At 41.6% G+C, this 14858-nt stretch overlaps 1 protein-coding gene across 2 annotated transcripts in view; it reads right to left on the reverse strand.

Moving 5' to 3' along the window:
- LOC122563244 (adenosine receptor A1-like) overlaps positions 1-5672 on the reverse strand; it is a 74628-nt gene extending 68956 nt beyond the window's left edge. For both annotated transcript variants that reach the window (XR_006315541.1, XM_043716862.1), the window contains exon 1: positions 1509-5672. Coding sequence is in view for 1 of the 2 variants with exons in the window: in XM_043716862.1 (XP_043572797.1) it covers positions 1509-1870 (362 nt within the window). In the remaining variant the exon portion in view is untranslated. The remainder of the gene's footprint in view (positions 1-1508) is intronic.
- Positions 5673-14858: the final 9186 nt, after the last annotated feature.

The following is a 14858-nucleotide window of genomic DNA, read 5'->3' on the forward strand; positions in this document are numbered from 1 at the left end:
TTAGAAAACCAGATTGATTGAGAGTTATTAGCCATTGACTGTAGCTGAGCTCATCACATCACAAAAAACTTTAAGTTCTTTGACTTTTGGAAAAAAATGTAATTGATGATTCTAAGAGTGGGCTTTTACACCAAGTTTTTTTTTCCTCATTAAAGAAAGGACATCATTTTCTAAAGCTTGGATACCAGTTGACGGAGGCATTAGTGGCATTATCATGGATATTTACGCCTCTGTTTGAACAGTGTGTCCGCTTTCAAAAGAAGCTAAGACGATAATGAAGGACTTGGTTAAGAATTAAATTGCTGAGGTGTGTATAGATGACATTATTTTGAATAGACTGGTGTGATCATAAGGTCAGTTCCTCCATCAGGTGTGATATTTACTGAAAGGAACCAGAAACCTAATACATCATCCTGAATTATTGGAATTTACATTACTCCTGCATTTATTTACAAATTTTAGAGTCAGAATTAGGTCTATTGTCACGTGTATTCATGTACGAAGTAAGAAATGTATACAACATCGCCACACATTGCCCAGCTCCACGCTATTCTCAGTCTGACAGGACAGTCATTGTGCAGGGACTGTTCATGCTGCCGCGCCGTATGACGGGAAGTAAATATTGTAGAGCAAGTGTCGCTGGAAAAAAAAATCCCACTCTTCCCCCCTTTCAGCAATGATTAATCGCCAAGCTGGTCTCCGAGTTCTTACAACTTAGCTGTGCTGGGATATTTGATCTCAATTTAATTTTCAGTTCTTGGCATTGTAATCCAGTCAGGAGCTCCCTTGGAACTCAGTAAATAACTCAATAAATAAAACTGCAAAGGCGTTGTCATTCTCAATGTCCTCAAACGTAAGAGAGACTAAGGGACAGGAAACGGTCTCAATGACCATGTACAGCGGACTGGACCCCATGCATTACTGCCTGACCCTGAGAAGGAACTGAGTGAAACTCAGGACACTACCTGACCCTGTAATATACATGAACTAACACCGGCTCTGTGTCAATTGATCGCTCCAGTCTAATGTTGTATCCCCGAGGGTGTCATACATCACATTAAATGTCCAACACAACCACTTTCAACAGACAAGTCGTTTTAAAGGTTTCATTTTAACCAGCTTGGGGAAGAGATCAGCGTGGATAAGAGATGCCAGCACACACACACTGAGGGAGAGAGGAGCTAAAAACGAACCGCATGGATGGAAACAAGGACATTTGTAATCGGCACATTTGTATTAGAGGGTGAGCAGGGACTGCGGGGATGTCAGATTGCTCGGAAAGCCGCACTCATTCTCCAGGAGCCTGTATACAGCCCCTGCCAGTCTCCTCTCAGCCACACATGCCCTTGCAGTATCACTAGTGAAGGACAAATCCCCTCACTGGCTGTTTGCACCTTACCCTACATCCGCGTTTCACAAGTGTGCGCTGTCGCTCGCTCAGCGGGCTCTGTAAGAGGGAGCCATGCCGCAGGGAGGGGGGGTAACGGGGGAGGGGAGGGAAGGTTTACCTGGTTGGGATCCTGACGCGGAGGTAGCGGTCGATGGCGATGGCGAGAAGCGCAAGGATGGAGCTCTGGGTGAGAACCAGCACTGTGCAGGCGAAGAGCAGGCAGCTGTAGAAGTGGGTGTGCAGCCCGATGCTGATGGTAATGGCCAAAGGAATGACCAGGGAGCCCACGGCGATATCAGCGAGAGCCAGGGAGACGATGAAGCAGAAGGTGGTGTCCCTGAGAGCACGGTTGATCTTGACTGCCCAGCAGACCAGCACATTGCCCAGCACCGAGGCTACAGCGATCAGCACCTCCACACCGATGTAGATGGCCAGGGAAGGGGTGATGCCGACCGCTTCACCCTCCCCGGGAGCAGGCATCCTGAATCGGAGGGGAGAGGTGCTCCCTCAGCCCCTTCCCTGGGAGGATTCAGCTCACTGCATCTGGCCAGCCGCTGGATAGACTTCCACCTCTCTCTCTCTCTCTCTCAGAATGGTACTGGAGGCTGTTCCTGTTTCACTGAGTGACTGTCAGCTCCACACTGAGCATAGGGAGATCCCACAGAGTCTCTCTGTCACTCGGTCTCCCCTAACAGCCGCACCAACCCCCACCCCCACTCCCCCTTTACCAAAATGTCTCAACACTTCTAACGCACGTTTGCCATTCCAATCTCAATCCGGAACTCCTTCAGACAGGGCAAGCCAGTGCCCACAAGCAGAGACTCCCCATCCAAATACAACGCGCTGGAAATGTTCAGCGGTTCCACAGCCGTCTGGAAAGAGAAGCGTTAACCCTGCAGGTCGATGACCTTTCGGCCAGAACTGCGTGTCCTTCTCAGCTCAGTTCGGCCGAATGCTGGCTCTCGGTTCCCAGCGTGTGTCTGTGTGTGTCTGTCCCAAGGTGTGAGCGCCTGCCCTGTGTAAGCCTCTATGTGTTTGCTCTCCATGTAGTTTGAGCGTTTAGTTTTACAGGGTTGGGGGGTGGTGGGAGTGGTTGTGTTGGGGATGTAATGGAGGGGGTGAGGATGGGAGTGGTGTCTGAATACGTTTTGGAGAGTTGCTGAGTTTGTTTGTATTTTCTTGGAGTCTGTGTGGTTCTGTGGTAGCGAGTGTCTGGCTTCTGATCCCTGTCTGATTTGTACTCTATGTGCGGTTTGTGAGTGAGTGTTTCTGTCCGCGAGTGTGTGAATTCCTGCCTTTGTAAGGTTCTGTGTGTTTGCTCTCCATGTATAGCAGTTTGTGAATTTATTTCATATGGGCGGCGGGGGAGGTGGGAACGGTGTTTGAATACGATTTGTAGAGTCGCTGAGTTTGTTTGTATTTTCTTGGAGTTTGTGAGTGTGTGTGGTTCTGTGGTAGCGAGTGTGTGGCTTTTAATCCCTGTCTGATTTGTACCTTATGTGCGGTTTGTGGGTGTGTGTTTTGGGGAAGGGGTGGGGGAGGGGAGAAGCGTTTCTGGTTTCCCAGTGTCTCTGCGGTGATTTCCAGCATTCACTTCACTCCCAGCAGCCCGATAGGTAAAGGGAGGAAAGGATTTGTCCACTTCCAAATCCCACCCCCCCCCCCCCCGGTCTTTAGGAGCTGGAACAGTCTACAGTGTAGAACTAACCTGGATTGGAGCTGAAACCATTCATGATGAGAAATACAAGTCGGCGTAGGGAGGACGAGGGAAGATTTCTTTAAGTGGGAATGTATATTTGAACAGTGTGTATGTATTGGGATGTGGTAAAGTTATAAATAGCTTAAACCTATGGTATTTATAGGAAGTTTCAAAACCTGTTTCTCCTTCCATTTATTTATTGATAGAATGAAGTTAAAGAATGCAACATTTTCTTTTTAAAAAGTTAACAACTCTGAATAAATGCATTAATAATTGGAAGGGGTACAACAGAAGCATCAGTCCTTGTTTCTTTTCGACACAATAACTGGAATAGTATGACGATTATATTGAAAAGGTACATGAACTGCGTTGCTGCCTTAATTGCCAGTATTTCCATCTGAAGTCAATCGTTGAGCCGCGACATGCAGAAAGGTTTGAACGGCAGAGATTGATAATGCCTTAATAGTTTAGCTACAAACCTTTCATTGTAAACGAGGTGTTAACGAGCACGGAGCGAAAAAGTCCCCAAGTCGGAGCAACCTCGTTGTAATTGTTCATTCACAATTGATTGGTGACCTGGAAAACAGATTTCTTATTAATGGCTCGGCCGATGCAACAGAGGGAGCTAGAAATGCAGGCAGAGACGTGTACCACTCGCCCCTTGCAACTTCAGAGGACACACTCCAGCACTGACAGCAAAGGCAAAGATTGCTGGAAAAACCTGGCAGCATCCGTGCAGAGAAATCAGGACCAATGTTTCTGGTCCCGTGACCCTTCCTCCGAACAGCGACACCTCACACACAACTTTCCACCACCCACATGCCGTTTTGATCTGTTATTGAACTCTGTAATCAGAAATATTATTGTGATAGTTTCCTACTTTTCCTATAGCCACTGAAACACCACATCGTACAAAAAAGAATCCGGTAAGTAAAGTCAAAATGATCCAAAGACTTCCACGTTTAAAAGCTGAAATAAATATGGCACACATCATATAATGAATCTACTTAATCACTGTAGGCTCTCTGGGACGTACAAGACATCCTTTCACAATAAATCATCACAACCAACTTTGTGCAAATGAAGTGTAGAGATAACCCATTTTCCTTTTTTGAATCTATTCCCTTCTTTACATCCTTCTACCCCATGACCGCCTTCAAAAAGAGATTGTGTAAATATGATAGAAGCAAGTACAATTTTGAAATTTATGAAGCATTTAAACAGTTACATGGATGGGATATGGACTAAACAGAGGCAATGGGACTAGTTTAATTGTGAAAACTGGGTGATATGGGAAAGTTTGGCTGAAGGGTCTGTTTTGATGCTACAGACTTCTATGACTCAATGATCGCACTAGATTTCTGTAGTAATTGTGTCAATCTGAATGACGGTGAGAAATTACCAGCATTTTAAAAATGTCTCCACGACCACAATACCTCCCCAAAGGCACACATCGTAAGTTTTATATGTGTTATGGAGCTACTAGAATGGTTAAATAATATGTTTGTTTAATAATATACAGGGATTTGCTACATAGGACTCATTTCTAAATTCAGTGGTGAAGGCAAACCATACATTTCTGCTTTCCCCTCTGTGAATCACTTCCCTAAAAATAGAACATTATCACGTTTTGTACACTATGTCAATATAGAATCAGACAGAATGAAGAAACCATGTTAAGCACAGTGCCCGGGCCAGTTCTTTGTAAAGGCTCTCCAGTTAATCTCACCCCTGCTTTATACCTGTCCCTGGAAATGTTGCCATTGCAAATTATTATATAATCTTTTTCCCCATTCTTTTTGACAGTGCATTCCAACTTATTAAAAAAACTTGGTGTGTAACTTATTTTTTGACATGTTTTGGTTCCTCTGCTCATTTTTTTCCACCTGTGTCCTGTAGTTATTGTTTTTTTCTGCCACTGGAAATCATTTATCCTCATTCACTTAATTGAAACTATACATGATGTTGAACATGTCTATCAACTCTTCTCTTAACCATACCTCATGCAGTTGCTCTAGTCTCTTCACATAAGCGAAGTCCCTCATTTCTGGTACCATTCCTGTAAAACTCCTCTGTACCCTTTCTAAGGATTTGGTTTGCTTTCAAAGTGTGGTGCCTAGAATTGGTTACAATACTTCCAATGGGACCTTACCAATGTTTTATATAGATTTGGCAAACATGTCTCCATTAGTACTCAAAAGGAAGACCAATTATGACTACAGCTTCACTGTCATTTTTGGTTTAATCCTAATTTGATTTGGATGCACATTGTGTATATACTTAAGGGCAATACTCAGACCTCACTCTGGAATTTGTAGGAATAGCTGAAGAGGAATAGGCCATTCAGTTCCTCAATTCTATTTTGTCATTGAGTTAACTCATAGTTGATCTGGACTGATATCCTTAACTAAAAGAAAGCTCTGGGTCTCAGTCTTGAAAGTGTGAATTAATGCAGCCCCTGCAAGTACTAGTGTTTGTGTGAAAGAATGCCTTAAAATCAAATATTGTGCCATGGTTGTCTCATGTCATTTGGATTTTGCATTAGATGCTGTGTGTATTTCTGTTAATAAAACACTTTCATTAGTGTGTTTGATTGTCCGGAAATTTAATGTACTCTGTAATCAGAGTTGTTAATGTCATCAATCAAGATGTTGGCTTTCCACTGGCATCACATAATGAATGGTGTTAGTAGGTCTGGGGGGGTCGAGGTAGTGCTGTGTATTTGCTCATGTAGGCAAGTCATCCTCCAGGGGGCAAACTTAAAGCACAACTTGTCATTCAGATGGGTTTGGCCATACAATTGCTCTGGACCCTTCTCTCTCCTATTTATGATGCTCCTAATAATCCAGCAGTGCCTCCTGTTCTGAAATCTCCTTCTTTGGCTGAATGTCAACATTTTTCTCTGCTTACTCTTCTATTAAAACCCTTAGGAAGATTCTTTGAGTCACTTAGAAGTGTTATATCAATGAAAGGTAATTATGCTTATAAGGTTAAGAACTAGTGACACCAACACATAGGTTGACCTCACACAGTAGCACACCAGCAATTCAAGCATGCAGCTTTTTACACTCTCTGTGTTTCCACATGAATTCAAAGCTGATGTTCATTTCTATCACATGACATTCAATAGTAGGACCAGTCATATTTTAAAAAGCTATCCTCAGCCTAAGTAGAGGCAACAGAATTAATTTGAGTTTACTCTGCAGTTTAAGCACTTGGTGCTGGTGCTGTTCTATCCAAAGGTGGCACCACAAACCTTCCTAAAATATTAAAGGGATTTGGCGCTGTTCAGTCCTCATGTTCCATTTCCATTTGCTCCCAGGGTTAAATGATTTCAAAATTGTTGGTTAATTCGCACATGTAACAGCAATATAAATGAGACTCTGATCTTACAGATCCACCCATCAAGACCTCCACCAGAATTCCTCTTGTCTACTGTCTCCTGGGATATTAGTGGTGCGCAATGAATGCTGGCTTTGCCAGTAACACTCACATCCCATGGGCAAAGAAGATATCCCCAGAAGTGACAATGCCCCCAGCTCCCAAAGGAGCAGCACGGTGGCCCAGTGGTTAGCACTGCTGCCTCACAGTACCAGGTTCCCAGGTTCAATTCTAGCCTTGGGCAACTGTGTATGGAGTTTGCATATTCTCCCTGTGTTTGCGTGGGTTTCCTCTGGGTGCTCTGGTTTCCTCCCACAGTTCAAAGATGTGCAGATCAGGTGAATTGGTCATGCTAAAATGCCCATAGTGTTAAGTGCATTAGTCAGAGGGAAATGGGTCTGGGTGGGTTACTCTTCGGTGAGTCAGTGTGGACTGGTTGGGCCAAAGGGCCTGTTTCCACACTGTAGGGAATTTAATCTAAAAATACTCTACTCGCACTTGACTCGTTATGATGGCAGGAAACATTACCCCTTTTTATTGTGCATTTAACTGCACTCTTTGAGCATTTGAAAAGAAAAGATTCTCACTGAGATCTGGATTGCATCCATTTTGTACACTTTTCCATAAAAAGCCATCATAAGACACTTTAACAATTTACAAACCTTTCCTTTGCAAGTTATTAAATCCAGTCTGCTTGATGTCTATGTCAATAGTGGGTTAATGAGTTGAAACATAAAATCCAAAATGATGCCCATTTCAGATTTGATTTTTCAGAGTTAGGTTTGTGGATTGTCGAATGAGTTTGAGAGGAATTAGTGTGCGTGATTGGGATTGGCTTAATGAGGGCTACTTTGGATCATTTGAGGTATGGCTTTAGGTTGTTCCAAAAGAGAAAACTCCTAATTTCTTTAAAGTTCAACCCTTTGTTGTGGCAGACATTATTAGAAATGCAGTTATACTCATTGTTTCTTGTGGATTTTAATGGTGCATAGCTATGTGCATTGCAGGAGCAAACAAGCCTTGAACAAGCAACAGCTAAAAGATATGCATGCACAGCAGCTAGTCTTAAAAGGACCAAATTATGCAATGAGATCAATAAACAGAAATTAGAGGCAACATTAGAGAATATTAATAAGTTATTAACTATGTGATTGCTCACTCATTTGCAAATCCCATAAAATAACGGAATCAGCTTTTTAAAAAAATCATATCACTACAGTCACCCTGCCCTATCTTCTCAATTTTATTGCCATTCCCTCAACTTTTAGAAGTTCTGTTTGGGTATTTTGTGTGGGATGATAGACAGCAGTAACAATTGGTTTGGCTAATAGCAATAAGAATCAGAGATGCTTAGGTCATAAGAACTGGAAGAATGTCACATAGGCTTATGGGACTGGAGGAGATTGCGGACATGTGGGAACAGCAAGACCATGGAAGCATTTGAAAACAAAGATGGGAATTTTAAAATTGAGGTATAACTTAATTGAGAATTAGTGGAGGCAGCAAATGGGGACAAGGAATCAACTGGACTTGGATTGACTTTAGGTAATGGCAGCAAAGTTTTAGCTAACATAATTTTTTTGGTAGAACTGGGGTCTCATCGATAAGTGCATTGAAGTAGTCAAATCTAAAGGTATTAAACTCATGATTGATAGTTTATGCAGCAGTTAAGGTCTATACCACCTCAAGGAATAGCCCTTCTGTAGTGATTGGAAAAAGGAGCAGGTAGATTTTATTGAGTGTGAAATCCTTGATTGAGGCTGTTAAACTGGGGCAAGTTAGGGAGCCCTGTCTGACAGAGATATAAACAGGAGATTCAGAGTCTCCTCATTCGAGGTGGTACTGGCTCAGAACTGGTTGGTCAAAGCCCATGTACTATGCACATGTAAATAAAGAGTGACTTGGTGACAGGATACAGGCCTCTTACTCATTATAGAAATGAGATAATAAGTATTAATAGGCTATTTGACTAAAATGAGCATCACAGGAACATATCACAGCCTGAGCTAATTTTCATTTGATGGTTGCACATGTATATTCCGAAAGGGTTTACTAAAGTCAATCAGGAGCTTGAAATATGGATAATTTATCTCACCTAAATCCAATAGTAACTCTAGAGATTCATTAGGAATTGTGGCAGCTGTCATCAGTTGAATGTAGTGCAGTGACCGTAACCAGTCACATTGACTTTGATAGCTGAATAGGAAAAGTGAAGATTGACCTCCAACCACACGGCGTCAACATTGACTTCACCAGTTTCCCTATCTCCCCTCCCCCACCTCATTCCAGATCCAAGTTTCCAACTCGACACTGCTCTCTTGAACTGTCCAAACTGTCCATCATTTTTCCCACCTATCCGCTCCACCCCCCCACCTATCACCATCACTCCCCACCTAAATCTACCTATTTCCTTCCCACCTACTTTCCCCCACCCTCCTATTTATATCTCAATCCCCCACCCCCCACATTCCTGATGAAGGGCTTATGCCCAAAGCTTCTATTCTCCTTTTCCTCAGATGCTGCCTGATCTGCTGTGCTTTTTCATGCCACACTTTTTGATTTTGGTAGTTGAACAGTTGAGATCGTTGATTTTGCAGGTAGATTGAAACTCTTTTGTCTCAATTCCTTTTGCCAGTGGCTGATTGATAGCACTTAGTATGAGTGAGAGTCTTAGTCCCTTACAGTACAGGGGTGTTTAATTGGCAGATCATGAAGCTGTGACTCTCACAGCACACTAGTCCATACTTTAGTACATGAATCCACTAATACACAGAATACAGTTGAAGCTCATTTTTAATCTCTTTATTTGTGTATTCTTGAAAGGGTGAAATGCAAATACATATCTTGTCCAAACTGCTGTCTTTTTAGCCATCACGTTCTGAGCCTGAAGCAGTCACAAGAGATTAAAATGCTGTTTGTAGTCCATTTGAAGCCTTTTTGAGTCCTCTTCACATGTGACATTCAGAGTGCCTTTCCAGGCAGTCATTGAATTCACATCTTAAGCCAATCTTTGTCATATCAAAAAAGTACACTGAAATTAAAATTGATTTGTATATAGGAGATCTAGGATTATGAACTTTGCTTATGGCATATTTTTCATGTTAGGAATGCACCTTTCCTGAAGGAGGGCTCATGCCCGAAACATCGATTCTCCTGCTCCTTGGATGCTGCCTGACCTGCTGCGCTTTTCCAGCAACACATTTTCAGCTCTGATCTCCAGCATCTGCAGTCCTCACTTTCTCCTATGTGCTGATGTCTCTGGTAGGCCTTCCACCTACAAATGTCAGCTTCAGAGATATGAGATTGCCATCACAGAGCTCTAACCCAATAGAAACCATATGGATGACTTTTAACAATACAAATTTATGCCATGGAATGTGAGATTTAATTTTCTCACTTTATGTGTTGTGTGGTATGAATGTGATAACAAGATATAAATAACAGTTTTGGTGCCTTTTGCTCACTTTAAATCACCTTAAGAATACTTTTGAAAGAGCAATGTTCAAATCTCAGATTCAGCTGGTGTGTTGTTTACTCTGGTGACTGTAATGTAACAAAAATAACTTAAACTTCAAGGCCCTTTGGGTGTTATATCATCAGAGAACTCAGAAGCTTTGGGCGTCCACTCAGTCCTTCTAATCAAAACTGATGGACAATAAGTGTTGACCAGGAAGATTAGAGTTAGGTACAGACACATAAAGAGTGACTGCTTCCTTCAAAATGTAATGAATGTGTAAGTGGTCTGGGTTTGTTTACAGAGGCACTTTGCAAACACTGAGAACGGCTCAGCTGGTGAACAGTGGATATTTGGATCCCTTGTTATGAAATATGTATAGTGTCTGGTCACTTTTAGTAGATGTTCTAATTTTGTATTTGGATGGAGGCACCTATCGGTACAATGCTCAAAGTAAAAATATGATATTTTTATTTTATTTTCTTTAATGCAACTAATTGGTTGACTTAATTTGACTTTAATTGGTTTATAGTGTACTTATAGAATCTCTGAATAATTTTTTGCTGTAAACAATAAAACATAATATTTGGTTTGCTACTGAGTATAATAAATCAGGAATATCCCTGACCTGATCTATAGCTATGATTTTTGTTAGGCTAGCAACTGGGACACAACAATTGACCTTAGAATTTGTGGATTAAACCAAGTGCGTGAGGGAAAGCAGCCAAGGATGTGACAGCTAAATTGGAACTTGTATTACACGTAGACTCATTGAGTCATACAGCACTGAAACAGACCCTTCAATCCAACCAGTCCATGTCAAACATAATCCTAAACAAAACTAGTCCCACCTGCCTGTTCCTGGTCCATATCCCTCCAAATCTTTCCTATTGATGTGCTCATCTAAGTGTCTTTTAAATGTTGTAACTGTGCCCACATCTACCACATCCTCAGGAAATTCATAACAGATGCGAACCACCCTCTGTGTAAGAGCTTTGCCCTTCATGTCTTTTCTAAATCTCTCTCCACTCATCTTAAAAATATGTCCCCCAGTTTTTAAATCTCTCATGCTAAAGAAAAGACACCTGTCATTGACCTAATCTATACCCCTCATGATTATAAACCTCATTAAGGTCACCTCTCAACATCTTAAGCTCCACTGAAAAAAGTCCCAGCTAATCCAGCATTTTTTTAATGACTCATATCTTCCATACCTGGCTTGGGACAATAAAGTGATGGAAGACAGATGAATGGACACAAGAGATGCAGATCTGTTGTGCACTCTGCTGCTTGCCTGAAATAGTCTATGGTGGATGGAGGTCATCTACCTCAATGATCTAATTTGTAGAAACCGTAAAAGCTAGAGATGGTTAACAATGGTGAGGCAATGGCCTAGTGGTATTATCACTGGACTGTTAATCCAGAGACTCAGATAATATTCCTGGGGACCTGAGTTCAAATCCCACCATGGTAGATGGTGGCATTTGTATTCAATAAATCTGGAATTAAGCAGATATGATAACCAAGAATTGATTGTTGGAAAAAAATATCTGGTTCACTGATGTCCTTTGGGGAAGAAAACTGCCATCCTTACCTGGTTTGGGCCTACATATGACTCTAGACCCACAGCAATGTGGTTTACTCTTAACTGCCTTCTGGGCGGTTAGAGATGGGCAATGAATGCTGGCCTAGACAATGATGCCCCCATCCCAGGAATGAATGAAAATGATGTTTATTGCGCTATGTGCAGGTTACATAAGAACTTCCAAATACCCTCTTTGACAGTTTCTCTGTTTTAGGACCATGTGACATAACTACATGGGAGTTGGGAGATAGGCCGCCTACTTGCGGAACGTTTCAGAGAACACCTCTGGGACACCTGCACCAACCAACCCAACCGCTCCGTGGCTGAACACTTTAACCCCCCTCCCACTCCGCCAAGGACATGCAGGTCCTTGGCCTCCTCCATCGCCAGACCATGGCAACACGACGCCTGGAGGAAGAGCACCTCCATCTTCCGCCTAGGAACCCTCCAACCACAAGGGATGAATGCAGATTTCTCCAGCTTTCTCATTTCCCCTCCCCCCACCTTATCTCAGTCCCAACCCTTGGACTCAGCACCGCCTTCTTGATCTGCAATCTTCTTCCCGACCTCTCCGCCCCCACCCCCTCTCTGATCTATCACCCTCACCTTAACCTCCTTCCACCTATCGCATTCCCAACGCCCCTCCCCCAAGTCCCTCCTCCTTACTTTTATCTTAGCCTGGTTGGCACACCCTCCTCATTCCTGAAGAAGGGCTTATGCCCGAAACGTCGATTCTCCTGCTCCGTGGATGCTGCCTGACCTGCTGCGCTTTTCCAGCAACACATTTTTCAGCTCACTACAGTGGGTAGAGTTTAATCACACCCTTGCAGGTATGAACCCTTTCAATCCCATGTAAAGCCCCTATTATATTCGTGATGTGTCGAGTGAACCATAATGCCATCTACCAAAAAATAACATATTTGGAAGTTGTGTATAAACAATCAATCAGGCTTTTTTAAGGTACTTAGATTGACTTAAATTGAGAACATCCCTATAATGTGACAAATATTTGGAACAGATGTTTTGGATAGACTGTTGTGGAGCAATGTTGCATTTAATATTTTTTGGCATGCATGAGTGGTTTGTTTAAGTGCTCGACTCATTTTTTTTACATGGTTGTGCATGCAATCACTCAATAACTTAAAGGAGATGGGCCACGCCCATGTTGCATGGAGACTTTCTGGATGCTGCTTAGATGGGAACATTGGTATGGCCAAATTATTTCTTTTATTTTCTGCAGTGCTTGCTGTTGACTTTGCTCACCCACGCTCACTGTCTCAGGATTCCTAATTGCCCAGAGACAATTTTTGTAAAGAGGACTTAGATTCCCAGGAGATGGAAGAGCAAAACAAAACTGCAGCAATGATCTGGCAGCCAGATCCTTCCTTTTCTGCATGGTGCTCTGCATGCATCGTGTAATTTGCTGGAAGAGCCACTGAAACATTAACAATTAAACAGTGCTACTTTATTATGCAAAATCAGTTCGTATTTGCCATTTGGAATACTTGGGGTGCAGTGACCCCTGGAGTACTGTGTCAGGCTTGAAATAGCAGACCCATTAGCTCTCAGTTAACAAGGAGAAGATGAATCTTGCTATCTGAAACTGTGTTTTACTCTGGTCAGAGTTATATAACATGTTGGATTGCTAATCAGCCGCTCTATCATTACCTGTTGTTTATACATAGTGTCTTGACAAAAGGTTAGTTAGCCAACAGAATACACAAAATTGCAGTCATTTTCATACTTGAATACAATGCGGTTAATGCAAAGGATCACCTGTATTGTGCGGAAAGCTAGTCTTTTTTTGATTTCTGAAGTAGAGTCAGTGGACGCAAATACTTTCTTTCCACAGATGCTGCTGGACTTGCTGAGTTTCTCCAGCACTTTCTGTTCGGATTGAAGCTGATCTCTTGCAGTGGTGTGATCTAATCTCCAACAGACCAATCACTGATGCAGAAAACATTGTGCTTTAGTGCTCACCTTTGCTTTTGGTAGCTCTTTATTTGCATCAAGGAATGGGTGGGCATCACAGAATACATTTGTTTTGGCATGACATATGAATAATATGTTGTGAACAATAACATTCTTGAAAGGGTTGCCAGGGTTACACTTCTGGTCTTCAATGGTCACTGCTGGAAAGCACATGTGAATCACAAGAGAACAGGATAAAGCGTATTGAGGAACAATTTGTTGACATTCATATTTAGGTGTACACTTAAAGAATCAGATTCCAAAATGAGTTAATATATTGTTGAAAGGCAAAAACAGATAATAAATGAGCAACCAACCAATGTTTGAATGCAATTAACATTTTACACTTTTATTTGTAATACACATAGTTTCATTTCATTTAGTTTAACATTGAATAGAAAATTCACAGAACAGCACTTCACCTTCAAAATACATTGCTAAACTATTTATTCAGTTCAGTTGGAGGGTGATTGTAAAAGGTACTTGACCCAAACAAACCTGTCAGAGAATAAATTAATTTAATAAAGTGTACTTTAATAGATTTTATGGCAAGATGAAAATAATACTAAATAGCACTAAAAGCACAAAACATAACTTCATTAAAATGCTTTCAAAAAAAGAATAAGTGCTATTAGGATCAGGCAAAACTGGGTCAATTATAAGTTCTGAGAAGGAATAATACAGTTATCAAGTGATGAAACAGAGTGGGAGCCATATTTGAATTACTGTACATTGGAAACATACCAACTTAGCAAGCTAATATAAGTTGCAATCAGAATCAATGCATACTTACACAGCCTAAGGTGAATACACACTTTAGTTAAAATGGAAAAAAAGGAACATTCTAAATTGCAACAGGCAAAATGTGGAAAACCAAAGTAAGAAATTAAGTTCACCTCCAAAAGAATAAATTCACAATAGACATATTAAAATACTAAAATCAATTTTATCAGGTTCACAATGTGAAGTAAATGTGCTTCCTGTTAAGTTGGCCCCGTGTCAATGTGACAGCATTAAATATGTGGAAGCCAGCTAACCAAATTCAATCCCTCATATTACATTGAACTAACTAGTTAGAATTATACAATGCACTTTTAACAGGTTCAAAAGATAGGACAGACAGCCTCATATCATCTTTTTTTCTTTATGTTGATTGCTGAGATTTCCAAAGCTTGTCTAGTTAGGTGCTCTTACATTGAGAGCAGAGAAAAAAGGTGCTGAGGACAAGTAAGGCCATTGTTCATATAGCCATTCTAAGTATCCCTGAGAAGGCAAATGATTATCTTGTATTACCATTCTAGCACAGCATCTAAAAGTCCACAAGAGATTGGCATATTTCACAAGACCAGTCCTGCAACTTCTTCAACTGTCTTCAGCT

Source organism: Chiloscyllium plagiosum, chromosome 26 (genome assembly GCF_004010195.1).
Source record: "Chiloscyllium plagiosum isolate BGI_BamShark_2017 chromosome 26, ASM401019v2, whole genome shotgun sequence".
NCBI classification, from domain to species: domain Eukaryota; kingdom Metazoa; phylum Chordata; class Chondrichthyes; order Orectolobiformes; family Hemiscylliidae; genus Chiloscyllium; species Chiloscyllium plagiosum.